A 16303-nucleotide genomic window follows, 5' to 3' on the forward strand; every position below is an offset into this window, starting at 1 on the left:
ATGCAAGCACACTATCACTGACTTCCTGAATCCTCAGCTTATTGTTGAAATTATTAGTTATAAAGATATGTGTTTACCATTGTATCTATCTATACCATTGTATCTATCTATAACATAAATACAAAATACATCATAATCAACTATTTTGCTATATTATATACATGTGAAATAATGCTGTTAATTATAATTTACAAAGTAATACATTCTCATAAAAGTATAATGATTGATCTTGGCCTCTACTGGACAAGAAAAATGGGCAATAAATATTTGATAATTTCTGGAAAATAAGATAAAAGAAAAAGAAAATAGGTCTGTATATGAAGGCTTAACAAAAGAACCAAGGTTCATGAGGCTGTAGAAGTACTATACACAGTTGAGCAGTGTGATTGCCCATGCCCACTGTCTGGCGCTTCAGGTTTGGGTGGTTTTGGTCTCACTATGCAACAGAAGATTGGACTGTGAGAAAATTGAGAATGATCTTCAGACATAGTAATATATGTATCTTATAAAGTTGTGCTGAAGACTAAATCTGATGATGTGTATAAAGCATGTAGCAAAATGGCTGGCAATAATGGTTGCTTAGCCACTTAGATCCATCAGTACTTGCCAAGATCTCTAAATTCTGATGATCTGTTGGTAGTTTTTACCCTACTCAACAGCCTTACTCACACACACATTCACGATGCAGGCACACACACAGACACAAAATAAGATCATCATGGAGGAGGATGTCAAAATTTAACTATACATAGGATATAAATTAAATAGGTGTAAAGATAATGCTAGGTAATAATAGCTGGGTTTGTAATCACTAATTTAGTATTTGGAAATCACTAATTTGTAAACACTAATTTAGTATTTGGAAAATGAACAGTAATCTCCCTACCCGTGGTGACTTACACATTTACCTACCTTAAAAGGGGGACTTTAACAATGAAATCCCAGAATTCATTCAAGATTTATGGTTCTAACACACTTTAATTAAATTAACAGAATATTCCATCATACTAATAGTAAACAGTGTCAAGGGATTTTAAGGAGGGGTTTTTAGCACCCCCCCACCAACCGGAAGAGCCAAGAAAGGAAAGGGTGGACAGAACGCCTGCACCCAGCCCTCCCTCACAGGAGGACAATCAGACACATCTGGGAGTCAAGTCAGTGCAAGATCTCCTTTACTGAGGGGAACACATGTAACTAATATAAGGCACAAGAGCCAATCAGATTAAAGATCGGCAGGAAGGGGAGGGGTGTAAGGAGAGGCATGAGCTGTCCCTAAGGGCGGAAGAGCAGGGCATCACAGCCCACAGAACCGCCTCTGGGTTCAGGTTCATTGTTAGGCGCCATCTTAGCCAAACGTGGCCCCAGGACTGGCCAGCTGGTTGACTTCCGGGTGTGTCCCACAAAATTATTTTTGCAAACATAGTACCTGATTTCACAAGCTGTGAAAAGGGGTGGGGTTGGGGGTTCAAAATAATTCCTGTGGATACATGGAAGGCCAAGATAACATTTAGCTTCTCATAAAGGGCTTCCTTCTTCACAACACAGAGTAATAACTCACCTAGGAAAGTGATGGTTTGTGAAACTCTTTGGAAACATAATAAAAGGTCAAGGATATGAAGAAAAAAGTAAATACCAATGTATAAGAAAACAAAGTCAACAATGTTTTGGCAGTGGAACAGCACTTTTAAGTCTGACTGTGTAAGTGCAGAAATAGTGTTTAATGTTAAATAAATAAATAAGCAAATAAATAAAGTCTTAAACAGTGATTAAAGCAAATATCACTTGACCAGATTATTTCTGACTGTGGGATGCCATGGAATTCAATTTACAGATTCCATTATATGAATCACAGAGTTGCCTTGACGTATCATAGTTCCACAATACATAGTTATTCTTGTACAACACAATATTGATTAGCATATTCACATCAGACTTTTTTTTTTTTTTTGCTAGTGCTGGGGCTTGGACTCAGGGCCTGAGCACTGTCCCTGGCTTCTTTTTGCTCAAGGCTAGCACTCTGCCACTTGAGCCACAGCGCCACTTCTGGCCATTTTCTGTATACGTGGTGCTGGGGAATCGAACCCAGGGCCTTATGTATATGAGGCAGGCACTCTTGCCACTAGGCCATATCCCCAGCCCTCACATCAGAATTTTTTGAGACAGTGTTATTTTGTGAAAACAGAAGAGGATTATTTTCTATTGTGCTTCACAGTGGGATTTTCTTTCAATAATTTTCACAGATTTCATAAAGTCTCAAAAGTTTTCGTGTAAAACCTTTAATGGCTATCATCATAGATTAAATAATGTACAATTACTTTTAACATAGACCTCAATTTTACATTGTGTGTGTGCATGTGCGCGTGCACATGTGCACACACTTGTGCCTGCAGCAGTACTGAGGGCATCTTACTCTTGCTCACCTTGCTTATTAGTCTTGCTTCCTGGTGGCTGGTTTTCTACTACTTGAGCTATTCCTCTACCCATGCTTTTTGCTGGTTAGTTTGAAATACAGTCTTTCAGATGATTCTATTTGAGCTTGCTTCAAATCTTGGTCCTCTGACTTCAGTTTAGTTAGGCAGGATTATACATCAGCACATTAATAGTTTTTACTAATCCTTACAAATTTATATAGGTATTTTTCTTTATTTCTGTCTCTGGGAGCATTGCAAATCATTTCACATAATTCTTTTTTTCTTCAATGTCATCAATAAATCCATTTTCCATTTCCCCTTATTTTTTGCAAGCACAGTTATCTGAATACATATAATCTTTGTAAATTTGTCAATATAGTAATGTTCGTGTTGATGCTTTCATTTTTTTTTTCTTTTTGTCAGTCCTGGGTCTTGAACTGAGGGTCTGGGAACTGCCCCTGAGTTTCTTATGCTTAAAGCTAGCACTCTACTACTTGAGCCACTGCACCACTTACAGCTTTTTCTGTTTATGTGGTACTGATGAATCGAACCCAGGGCTTCATGCATGTTAGGCAAGCACTCTACCACTAAGGTAATTTCCCAGCTCCTCAAATTACTCTCACACCCAAAAGCCATTTCAAGATAGTGAGAATAGGGGCTGGGAATATGGCCTAATGGCAAGAGTGCTTGCCTCTTATACATGAAGCCCTGGGTTTGATTCCTCAGCACCACATATATAGAAAATGGCCAGAAGCAGGACTGGCAAAAAAAAAAAAAAAAAAGAATATTTCCAAAAGAGATTTCTCTGACTAGAAACCTTGTGTTTTCTGAGCTTTCTATTAAAGATTTGGCACTATACCATTAATTGTACTTTCTGTCTTGATAGCAAATTTGACAACCACCATCTCTTTCAAAACTGTCTTTGCTTAAAGTCCTTTCAGTGTTGACACTATTTCATGGAAAGGGAGGAGAGAATGCCTTTCCCACTAAGCCATTTACAACAGAGACTCTTGTTTAAAAATATTTCACTGCTAACCTTTAAATAATATATTAATCAGAAGAAAATGTAAAAGTCACAAAGCTGAGTATGGTAGAGACCAGAAGTCCAGTTCCAGGCACTGGGATTTGTTTCCTCTTACTGTAATTTATGGTCCTAAACACAGCACTTAGTTTCAACAGCTCATCTGTTTGACCCCAAATTCCCATCATTATAATCACTTTAGATTTTAAAATCTATAAAGATGAAGCTAAAGTGTGTATCCTAAGAGAGAAAACATGGCCAATATATCTAGAGCTTTCGTTCTCTTTCACACATTAATAAATATCAAGAAATCTAGGCACTTTCCATTTGAGGGAAAAATCTGCCTCAGACAAAGTTCTGAGCAGGAATTCTAATAGGCCGTTTATCATTTCAAATGTGCATAGGTATATATATTTGGATATATGTATTTGAATATATACTTGAAATTCATATATAATATACAAATTTCACCACATTTTCTTAGGATACATGTGTATGTATATATATACATATACATAGTCAATGTGTATGCATATACATTGTGTAGATCCAATGTATATATATGCATTCATTATATATGTGTATATAGCTTCTAAATATGTGTATGTATATATATTATGTAAACATATATATGTGTATATATAGTATTTAAGAAATCCAGTTCTCCAACTGCCTCTAAATTCTAAGTCAAATAGTAAAATACAAAGCTACCAAACATTAACACATAAGAATAAATTTGATAAACTGGGTATCAGAGTGTGAAGTGTTACAAACATCATATTGATTAAACAATGAAAAGGAGTATTAACAAACATGTATTTGTAGACCTTGCTTGGCCTCTCAAAACTAATAGAAAACATATACAACCCTTTAGTTGGTGCCTAGTCTACACCTCAAGTTATTGCCACATAAATCTGATATCTTAATAATTGTTTCTTTCACTGAGCCAAAATACCTTTAAAAAAACATAGAGAAAAGAAGCATGAGCTCAAAGCTTAAAAGATATCTGATTGAATCCATTGATTTCAGGCTGTGATGAAGGCGAGCATGATGACTTCAGAGTATGTGGTAGAAGAAAGCTGCTCAACTTACAGAGCCAAGCAAGCAGGTGGGGGTTGGGGGGGGAGGTGGATATATTTTTATATCAAGATACATTCTTCAAAGGTAACTTTAGGGACAAACTTTCTCCAAGCAGTCTCCATCTTCTAATAGTCCATTAATATAAAAATTCATTGATTGATTAATCCAGTTTCCCTCAGGTTCCTCACCATTCCAAAGCTTATCAGCTAGCAATTAAATCTTTAAGACCTGAGCCTTTGGGAACCATTTGCAGTTTTAAATCATAACAATAACTGTATTGGAAATGTATTCAAAGACTTTGCCCACTTGACATATTGTTAAAATACTGAGTCTGAAGGTAAATAGTTGCTTTATTATTATCTGTAAAAAGAAAAAAAAGGAACAAAAACATAATTAAGAGCTCTGTTTAGTCTTGGAAACCTTACAATCTCCACCTAAGTAACTGGCTCATCCATTCATGCCTCTATTCTATCCAGAACACTTAATGTCTCACACCTCATTTTCCATAACTTTTTGTTTCTCTACTGTTCCCTACAGACTTCTTTACCTTACCCTGCCCCCCCCCCCAAGGTACCTTGTTGAACTCTTTAGTTAAGATTGATATCAGATCCTACCTACCAGGGATTTGAATTTCAATATCCTTCAAGTTACAAAATGTACTCTCTCAGTCTATTTTCTTAAAGTCTGGGACCAGGATTCAAATGCAGTACCTGATACTTTCTCTCACTTTCTAGAGCTCTACCCACTACTCCCAACCCCTTCTCTGCCACTCTTCGCTCCTAAAAGAATTGAAGTCTTTATTTCTATATTTCATATTGTACTAAGCCTTGGTAGAGAAGGTTGAAATGTACTCACTGCCTTACATATGAATTAATAACCCCTCTGTACTACACTTTGACAATAAAGAAAAAATAGAGAAAAAAGTTATGAACACACATATATACACACACATACATACACAAACATACAAAAAGCAATGTTTTCTTTTCTTTCCTTAAAAACAAGTTTTATTTAGAATCAATCCCATAGCTCACATTAAGTCTAGGGGAAGTCTTAGTATACATACAGCTGGTTGAATATGTGTTTTAATTTTACACAGAATAGTAGTATTGGTCCCAATAAATGCTACCCTTCTCCCTATACACCATTCTCCACCTTTGCAGACACAATTCACCCACTGAGACGGGCACAGCACTGAAATAAGACTTCTGCACAGCATTTTTAAAATAGTTTAAGGAAATCCGAATTTTAAAAATTACCTATGGGAAAGTGATAGAGGGGTTAAAATGGATTGGAAAACATTTTTCCTTGGCTCTTTTTCCTATTTGTTTGGACTTCATTTTGCTGATTTCGTCTTATATCCCTATATTAAAACTTCAAGGGTGATTAAAAATCCAGTTTCAGCTGCTTTTAATGGCACCATGGTCACAAAAGATTTCAAAATACTGGCCAAAAAACTGAAAAAATAGGAAATTCTGTGGTTAAATAATAATCTAATTCTTCTATAAACAAAAAAAATGTACTTTAATGGTCATTTGAATCATTTGTCATGCTCCTCTTTTCATTATCTAATCATAACTTGAATATCAAGGTTGAGTTAAGAAGTAGGGCACATCACAGTATTTAAAGCTTCATAATAGAATGGAACACTGTTAATAAACGCTACTAGAACAACCAGAGGGAGATGGGAAGGGCTACCATGGGGAAAACGTCACTAGAAAAAAGATTGTTTGTCATAACCTTGGTCCTATCTTTCTTGGAACAAAGTGTTTAGAGACCTTCTCACATTGAGGAGATTCCTTGGGTGGTGGACAATGAAACCAAAAAATCATTGTTTCTTCTTTTGCTTTTAGACATTAAGATTGATTTATGAATAATCCAACAACATTAGCAAGATAATCATCATACAGAGCTAGTTTCTGAAATACAGGTATAAGTGTGAGAACATAGTTGTGTAGTAGGAAGAAATAAAATGACAGAAATCTTTACCATGGTGGAGGTTTAAATAAGGTGGGAGAGAACTGAATTTCTGGACCACAGTCTTAAAATCAATGGTACCACTGTTTCCATGCTATCATACTGTTGGGCAAAAAGCATGGTCCTCTGAATTCAATCACTTAAAAAGTAAAAATAAAGATTTAATATATCAACTTGATAGGATTTCTGAAAGGACCAAATGCAAAAAAAGGACATAAAAATGTAACATTATTTTAGATCCTGTATCTCATCCCCTACATAACAAACCACAATTAGTTAAGCACAGAAGTCTGCTTTACTATCAAAGATAGTTTTAGAACAAAATAACAAATTACTATGTAACTACTTCTCCTTTATCTCTTCCCAAATCTTATTGATAGAGCAGACCAAAAGACCATAACAGCATAAATAAAAAGCCAAAATAAAATCTGAGAAAAAAATTAAATGGAAAAGGTTGTCAAAGATTTTAAAAGCTCACAAGCTAAAGTATAAAGCAATGAATTATATGTAAAATTTTAATCAACAATCTATAAGAGAATTAAAAATTTAATGTTCAAATATAAAATTTGCAAGTATGAACAATAATAAAAGTGTAAGTAATGTGAAGCTCCAAAAATGGAAATTCAGCAACAAATATTTTAGATCACAGAATCATCTTTTGGAAAATGGTTAATTGATATATGATTCAGTGAAAACTTCATAGCATTTCAGAATATCTTATGAGCTAGAAGAACAAACTTCTTCTTTCTTTATTTTTGGGAAACAGGTGAGAAGTTCCACCACCACCCCCCCCCCCACCCTGCCACACACAGACAGAGATTTTTATTAGCATACATTAGATAGTGGTACAAGAGGGTTTCATTTTGACATGTGGCTATCTGTAGTCAAAGCACCTTAATCAGACTCAACTCATCCATCATTTTCTGTTATTCTCCACCTCCACAAACCACTCAAAATTAGCTTAATTGTTCCTTTCATATACATGTACCTAAAGTATGCTCACATTTACCTTCCTTCTTCCTCTCCTGTCCCATTACCAATAAGACCTGTTTTGTCATTTATCCCGTCATTTTTTCTGTATGCTAATGGTATAAAGTGTTTCTACCATGTTAATTCATACACTCATATGCAGTATATTAATCATACTGGCTCGCTCAATTACTCTTACTTTTCCTATCCCCACTACCCCCTAGTATTCAATAGCTTCCAGTAAGTTCCATTTTGCCACTTCTTTTCATGGATGCAAATGAATTTTGGTATTGTTTATATTCTAATGTTCTCTTTTTCTTTCCTTTCCCAGTGCTCTCAAACAGTCTAACAATCAGAAACATGTTCAGCTCTATGTATATGTCTGTACCTAGTTATGATGCTCTGTATGCTTACTTCTGTGTTTAGGTCTAGTATGCACATATGAGAGAAAAAAATATGACCATTGTCCTGAAACTAGCTGACATGGCTTCACATGACAAACTCCAAGAAATGTCCAGTTCTTAGTCATTTTGGAGAACACTGGTTTTCAGAACACCTGGTGATCATTGCTATTGCTCCTCTGTTAGGATTATACACTTATACACGTAAAAGGATATATTTGAATCTAAGTATGAAGTCTTGAATTTAAATCCTCTCACGTGCTTGATGCTCACTCTTGCTGATTTTTGCAACAGGTATATGTATGGCTATCACGTGAAGCTTATTAGATGCCCTATCTCTGGCTCAATCCACTGAACAAAAAATGTCATTTTAGCCACAGCCACAAATGAGGAATATGCATGCTAAAATGTGAGAAGCACTATCATACATTACTTATTAGACAGATTTCCTTTTGCAAGTTTCAAGAACCTTCAAAGACCCAGATTCCACATTGAAAAATAGAACTAATAATGCTCACTAAACCACAGTATTGTTAGAAGGAAAAATTAAATAATGCTACATAGTAATAAACACTCAATAAAGTCTACCTGGTATTAAGTTCTATCATCTACCTATGATTTACACATTCATGAGTTTTGTATCGTATTTGGTATAAAATTACATTGGTACAAAATCAATAAATCAAAGCTCCTTTAGTCCAGGTATCTTGCTGAATATAAGACTACAGCAAAAATAGCAGTGAATTGATAACATCATCTTGCATCCATTTACCACATAATGTAGCACCTGTTTTGCAATTAGCCTCAAAATATTTCTCTACTAAATAATGTGTTTGCTATTTTTTGAAGAATCAAAGAACTTAAACAAAGAATTTGGTCTGAAAACAAACATGGGTATGTCTTGCAGATATAAAATCTAATTCTTATTATCCCTATGCCTTCTGTATTCTGAGAACACGTACATAAGATGGTCACTGATAATCACAGGAATCAAATAACGTACCAAATGGCCAGATCTGAAAGTACAAATGAGTAGTATAAGTTTCAAAAGGCTTCTATTTTAACCTAATTCAGTCAATATATACACTTTCCTTCTACCATCTTCTCCATAGGACTTTAATATTTGAATTATCTACTATTATATTTGCTGAAATAAAAAGAATCTAATAAAATCACTGTACCTAGAAACATTTTCAGGTACTACCAGAATATCAGTCACTTAAATAGTACCTGAGTTTTACAGCATACAATTTCTAAAATAAATGATAATATTTTGAATTTTTCATTAATGATGGCTTATCTTATCATGGATTACTCAGTTATATAAGTTTTAATTAAATGCTTCAACTTCTGTCCAAATGAAGTAATAAATATTTCCTAGGCATTCCTGTCATATATGCAATATCCTAAAACCTTAGGAGTCAAAGAAAAATGAGTTACAAGTGCTTGACATGCCTAAGGATGAATAGAAAATTTTGAAGGCCAAGATAATATAAAATACAGCAAGCTAAAAATCAAGTGGATTCGTTACTTAAATATGAAAAATGTAAGTAATTAGAATAAAATAATGTTAAAAATGGATGTATAACATTCAGGTAGGGAAAGTGACTAAACAGTACATCCAAAATAGTAATAATTAAAGGAAAACCTGATATTACCTGCATTACAATTAAGACTTGATTAAAACACATGATAAAAATGGTGGGCAGGGGCTGGGAATATGGCCTAGTGGCAAGTGTGCTTACCTCGTATACATGAAGCACTGCGTTCAGTTCCCCAGCACCACATATATAGAAAATGGCCAGAAGTGGTACTGTGGCTCAAGTTGGCAGAGTGCTAGCCTTGAGCAAAAAGAAGCCAGGGACAGTGCTCGGGCCCTGAGTCCAAGCCCCAGGACTGGCCAAAAAAAAAAAAAAAATTGGTGGGCAGATCACAAAACAGAAAAAGGCTATTTGCATAATATGCAAGTTAAATAAATTAACAGCATGTATAAATTTAGTTAATTACCTTTGCTCCTAGTAACATCAATATCTTAAAGAGAAAAATCAGAAATAAATAATCCATAAATTACCATTTTTTTCGCATTCTGGTGAGATCTTGTTAGATCCTGTGTAGGATATGAATATTTTGTCCACCTTATCCACACTGTATGCTCTCTCCTTCCTGATAGTTACTTGGCATCATAACCATCTTGGTCAATATTAAATCAGCAGTAAAAGTAATGACATGCTTATGTTTACATAATCTTAATGAAATAGCTTAATGCCACATCACAATGCCTACTACATTCACCTCAGTTCACTCATCATGAAACAATTACAGCATCTTACATCTTTGTAAAAAGAGTGAGTATAATAAAATAAAATATTTGGAGAGAAAGAAGGAATGGATCTATGTAACTTTTATTACAGTATTTAGTTTTCAGTGTTCCATTATTAGCTATTATTGTTAATCCCATGCTTTATAAATTAAGCTTCATTTTAGCTATGTGAAAAAATATAGCAGTTTCAGACCTATTTGTCCATAGGTTTTTCTTGACCAATGCAACCAACCACAGATAAACATAATAATAAAAAAAAAGAAAGATGGTTTTGTTCTGAATATGTACCTTGTAGATTTTCCTTATTATTCCCTAACCTATATAGTATACAATGTTTACATGGCATTTATATTATGTCAGCTATTACAAGTAATGTAGAGATGATTTAAGGTACAGAAGGGAAAATATATTAGGTTATCAGGAAGTACTACATTATTTAGTACAAAGAGCTTGTGCATCTGTAGATATGAGGGTCGAAACATACACTGAGACAATCCTCCACTGATACTAAAACATTAGATACGGTCTATACTACTGTACAGTTTCATATACCCACTGAGATTTTGGAACAAGTCCCTAGTGGATAAGACAATAGAAAATGGTTTAAACATAGTACTAGTGGATAAAGGCTACTCTGAAAGCTGTATACAAAATAGAATGTGAATGAAGCGCAAAAGTAGGCAAAATAAAGAGTATCTTGTCCAGCAAAGCAGTTATAAAATAAACTATTTATATGTAAGCAAAAAAGTAATAATTTATTATTTACCATGCTACCACCTTTTGTAGGAATGTGAATTGATGAAATAAAAATACCACTGTTAAAATTTTTTAATAAATAAATAAAACAAATTTAAAATAAATACTATTTCTCATCACTGTGGCTTACATCTGTGATTCCAGCTAGTTGGGAGGGAGATATAAAACAAAACCAAGGCCAGTCTAGGCAAAAGTTAGTGAAATGCCATCTCAAGTTAAAAACTCTGTATATGTCTACCTTTGTAATCCTAATTGTATAGGAAAGTGGAGTAGGAGAATGTAGTCTGTAGCTGCACTTGAGCAAAAAGCATGAAACTCTATCTGAACATTAACATAAAGCAGAAAGGTGTGGCTCAACTGATACAGTGATTATCTAGCAGTGCAAAAGTGCCACAAGTTCAAATCCAAATACTATCAAAATAGAAAAAGTAATAAGGAGCAACATAGTTTAAAGGTGCTAGTAATATTCACGGGTTTTATGTAGATAGATTTAAACATTCATTTTATTATTATACTTAATGGACCACAAGTAATATATACATATCAATTCAATAGTGTTTTAATATATTAAAAATGAAATAAATAGTAATATAAAAGCAATATAACGTTTTATGAAAAGCTATCTGATTATTTGGGATACCTCCTGAAAAGTAATAATTGACTCTCTTATGAACAGTTACCAAGGTGAAGGAAATGCATTACACAAATCACCCAAATAAAATAGAAAAAAGATAAGTAATAAAGCAAAGATAAATAATCAGAAAAGTAGGCCCAACGTAAACTCACCACTAGGGCTTTCGATCTGTTGCTGAGAAGTTTTTCGATGTCCCTGGCTGCAATTTCTACCAGCTGCCGTGCATTGTTTGGCTCCACGGTATACATATCTTGATATTTTTCATAAATCTGTTTAAACAGAGAAGAAAATAAGTAAGGACTGCTTATTTAGGTCATAAATTCCTACCAGGATGTATTTAAAACTATCTAGAAATTTGATGTAACTCTAACTCCTCTATATTTCACCTTTACAATACAATTTAATTTTTTTTTTAATTTTTGAAAGAGCCACCCTGTTTTCCTTCATTTTGGTCTTTAAAAAAAAATCAAATAGTATAAATTTGATAAAATACTACTAACCTGCTAAAATAGTGGATACATTACAGGTGGTAAAACAACTTGTACATAATTGCCTATATGTCCAGTTCTGAGATTTTTATGCTCTCATTAGCATTTCAAGAAAAAGAGAGGACATTCTGAAAACAGAGGGAGAAAGTAGAGCACAGTATGTCAAACCAGGAGGACGAGTGTCATCAACAAAAGTAGAAGAAAAGCTCTGTGAGCGGGAAGGTTTCAAGAGAGCCTTTCCATTGTTTTCCCTTTTTGAGAGAGAGAGGGATGGGTAGATGGATGGATAGATGGATAATTTTATATAGAGAGACAAGGATGACAGAAAGCATGAATATGAGAATTCATTACTGGTAAGTTTCATCAAGGTATCACAGGGAGCTGCTGACTCATTTCACATAACAAGGAGTTCAAGGTTATTAATGTGATTGAATTCTACATTGAGTTTTGGTTAGAACTATAATGGTGCATTTCTTTTTTTAAAATCAACTTAAATGATTACATTTTTGTTTGGTGGTTGTATTTGTGTATATCTTATTTAGTCACTAAGTCAAACTAAAGAAAAATAAACCTAGATGGTAAAATTAAATTCAGCTTCATTTCTGACTCACATCAGTGTCTCCCTAGGACCTTCCTAGTGGAGTAAGATACACCTGGCTTTCACACTTAGGAGAATCCCAGCAGGAACAGGAGAATGAAAGAGAAGATGAAGGCAGGGAGAAGTGGCAGTGTTTGTGGCAGGAGGATTGAGCTGCAAAGGAAATCCTTCCTGCATGGAACAGATGGGGTGCACATGCATGACTAAACCATGTTTAAAAGCCAGGAACTGGAAGGTTTTGATGGTCTTTTGAGAAGTGAATCCAGGCACACACTTGAACCACATACACCATGCATTTTCTTGGCACTACTCCAGCACACTGCTTTATTACCAACAGCTTCTCCGTCTGGTCCCAGCTAATCACTGGTTACTAGAGAACACTGACTTCAGGTTGGTACAGATACATATGTTAACATTTCCATATTACAAAGCATTTCAGTTTTCCAACTACTTGTAGTTTTTAATGGATTAATACATTAATGGATTTACATCACATTAATGGATTTACATCTAAAATTGATCCATTCACACTGACTTAAACACTAACCTAGTATATTTTTATTCCAACTAACCAAGGCACAGTGAGTAGTATAAAATTCCCATACATAACTTCCTCCAGAATTTCTGTATATCACTGGACAGCTAATGCTTTCGTAGGGCAGATCATAGAGTCCTGTGTTAAACACCAAGTTACCATGAAGATTTCTACCCAAGGCTAAGCATTCTCATCTCGGTCTAAAATGGAACTCTAGATCATCAGTTCCAGAATAAAATAATTGATCTAGGTTACAAATAGATAAACCTCAACATTATGTTAATTGATCCAGAATATGTAGTACTTCGCAGTAAAACCAATAAACCTAATTGGTGGGACACACCACTGTGTTTTGCACCATTACTGCTGTGTATTTCTCTGCAAAGTCTTAAGACTTGACTGTCTTCTGTACAGTACAGGAAGGAAAAGATGCTTATTGCTGATGGCAATTCATTCAGATGTACAAGTGTACATCAAATATTCTACATAGTACATGCCATTTTATTCTACCACTATATGTCCCAAGCACCAATGTATTGTAAATCAATTTATTTTTAAGTATGCACATATTCTTTCAAATGCATGAAGAATATTAGCTCAAGTTCTCATTCTGCTATAATTTTTAAATATTAAGAAATAATAGGTTTGGGAGGTTGAATATCTCCAAGTTTATGTGTTAAAAGGTTGGTCCTAGAGAGGTAGTAGAACTTTTTGGAGATGGGACATACCAGAAAGTCATTAGATCATTAGGGTCATTGCATTGAGAGAGTCAGTGAGATTCCACCCCTTTTCTTTCTCCCTAATGCTTCCTGGCCATGAGGAGAGAAGTTTTGCTCCCATTCACTATTGCCATAATGAGCTACCTCACTATATACCCAAAACTGAGAACCAATTGATTATGGACTGGAACCTCCAAATTTTGAGCCAAAAGAAACCTATTTTATTTATAAGTTAATTATCTCAGGTATTTCATTATAGCAACAGAAAAGATATCATAATTCAGTGGATACAAGATCTGACTCATAGTAAACATGAAACAAATAAAGTCAAGGAAGTATAAGTTCAGTGTGGACCCCAGTATAAACATCTAGTTATACTGTTTCATACAGAAATAATAATTAGACTGAATTCTTTATTAAAACTGAATGCACATTATATAACCCCCCCACAAAAAGAATTAGCTTTTTATCCCTAGTTCTATAAAACACAACAGTCTTTGTTACTGTGAAAGTTATTCTTGAATTCTCAAACATTTTCTGCTATGTTTGATAAACAAATATGAATATATACAAGTCTCATATAAATGTTTAATATTGCATAATATATCTTTATAACTTTAAATGTATTTTCTATCACTAAACAGTATCACAGTATTTTATATATTGACAAATATATAAAACACTAAAGTATTTTTCTTCTTAGTTTCCTTTCTTGTTTAAATGAATATCTGATTTGTCATTTTATCCAGTTCCTTTCCTGATAGAAATAACAGCACAGTGGTAATAAAATGGAAGTTTTTGGCACTAGACAGAGCTCCATTCAAATCCTGTCAACTCTTAACATGCTATGTGATATCAGGTTTATTATTTTTGTACTAGATAGAGACAGAGTTCGAGACAGAACATTCCCCCCTCCTGACTGATTCTACAAACTTCTCCACAGTTCAACTACTCCTACTACTACCACCTGTCATACAGCCTTGACAAAAAGAGTACTTGTACCCTGCACACTCATTCTTCCTAGAATCTTAATTCATGGTAATGTTTTTCACTGCTTCCATGACCAGCCTTCACAAGGATAATGTTCGTTAGAGTTTTCTTGACTCTTTTTTTTTACTGGAATTATATTGCAAATCTCACAGCTCTACATCAAGTTCAAAGCTACAAGATAATTTTCAAAATAATACATTTAAAATCACCTCAAATATAAAATGACATGACTCGTGGGCCTAATCACTTAAAAAAAATTTAAAGAAACATTTTGGAAATCATAATACTAATCATTATACTAGAAAAACATTCCAGGGGATACTACAAATACTGAAAATGTCTCCAAGTATTAGATGGTCCAAAAAATTATTTTTAGCTGGTACTAAAAAGCTTTCTTAACCACTTTTAGTGTGTGTGTGTATGTATATACACTATATATATGTATATATACACAATTTATTCACTGTCAGAAAACTCAAAATTACATTTTTAATCATGTGTTATGTTAGCTGAGGTTTTTGAATATCAGAGTGAGGGAAATTGAGTCCCATTTCATGGTAGGAGAGCATATCACTATCCATGGTCACAGTAGGTGAAAGATAACCGAATTAATGAAACTGAGTCTACAAAGCATCTTTGCACTTGATGTTGCCTTGGATTCAGCAGCATGGAAGAATCTAGAAAGATCCCACAAGGCAAGTGAGAATAGAGCTGAGGGTCAGGGATCAACACACCTGCGAAGACATATTATCAATCAGGTCAACATCAATGGATCCCAGTACATAAGCTTAGGAACAAACTGTGAGAAGAAAGGGTCCAAGCATGGATGGATGATGGTGAAAAACTGGGGATCCCTGGGTAGGTGAAGAAGAGCGGCCAAGTGGGGACAGTAGTTCAACATCTACCTCAAAGCAGCAAAAGAAAGCAGAAATATGCCCATACATCTCATTCTTCCTCACAACCAAATAGAAAATTTAAGATTATTAGTAAATAATAAGCTGAAGAGGGAATTTCAATTTACTAAATGCTCGATCGCAATAGATTCAGTGATGATATTAATTACCCTTTCACTTCCGTAAAGAGAAGCTTTCAAGCAACTAATAAATACCTTCAGTTGTTTCATGAGAAACACAACTTGCTTCATATAAACTTTTAGATATATAAACACAGACAAGTCTTTCTTCTGATAATTGTCCCCTCACTCCCCACCCTTAGTGATTATCTTGTGCAAGTAATCAAGTTTTCTACTAAGGTTAGTTTCCCCTTTGATCATTCTGATAAAATATATGCTTCTTTACAAATTCAAGGCAGTATTCTAATGTATGCCCCCTGATTACATTAAAAAAAAAAATTGGAAGAAAGCTGGGCGCCAGTGGCTCACTCCTACAATCCTAGCTAACTGAA

General features: G+C 34.4%; 1 protein-coding gene across 5 annotated transcripts in view; it reads right to left on the reverse strand.

The window, feature by feature from the left end:
- Cacna2d1 (calcium voltage-gated channel auxiliary subunit alpha2delta 1) overlaps positions 1–16303 on the reverse strand; it is a 368329-nt gene that overhangs the window by 264187 nt on the left and 87839 nt on the right. For all 5 annotated transcript variants that reach the window (XR_007210075.1, XM_048339919.1, XM_048339918.1 and 2 more), the window contains exon 3: positions 11722–11838. Coding sequence is in view for 4 of the 5 variants with exons in the window: in XM_048339919.1 (XP_048195876.1) it covers positions 11722–11838 (117 nt within the window). In the remaining variant the exon portion in view is untranslated. The remainder of the gene's footprint in view (positions 1–11721; positions 11839–16303) is intronic.

Source organism: Perognathus longimembris, chromosome 2 (assembly GCF_023159225.1).
Source record: "Perognathus longimembris pacificus isolate PPM17 chromosome 2, ASM2315922v1, whole genome shotgun sequence".
Taxonomy (NCBI): Eukaryota; Metazoa; Chordata; class Mammalia; order Rodentia; family Heteromyidae; genus Perognathus; species Perognathus longimembris.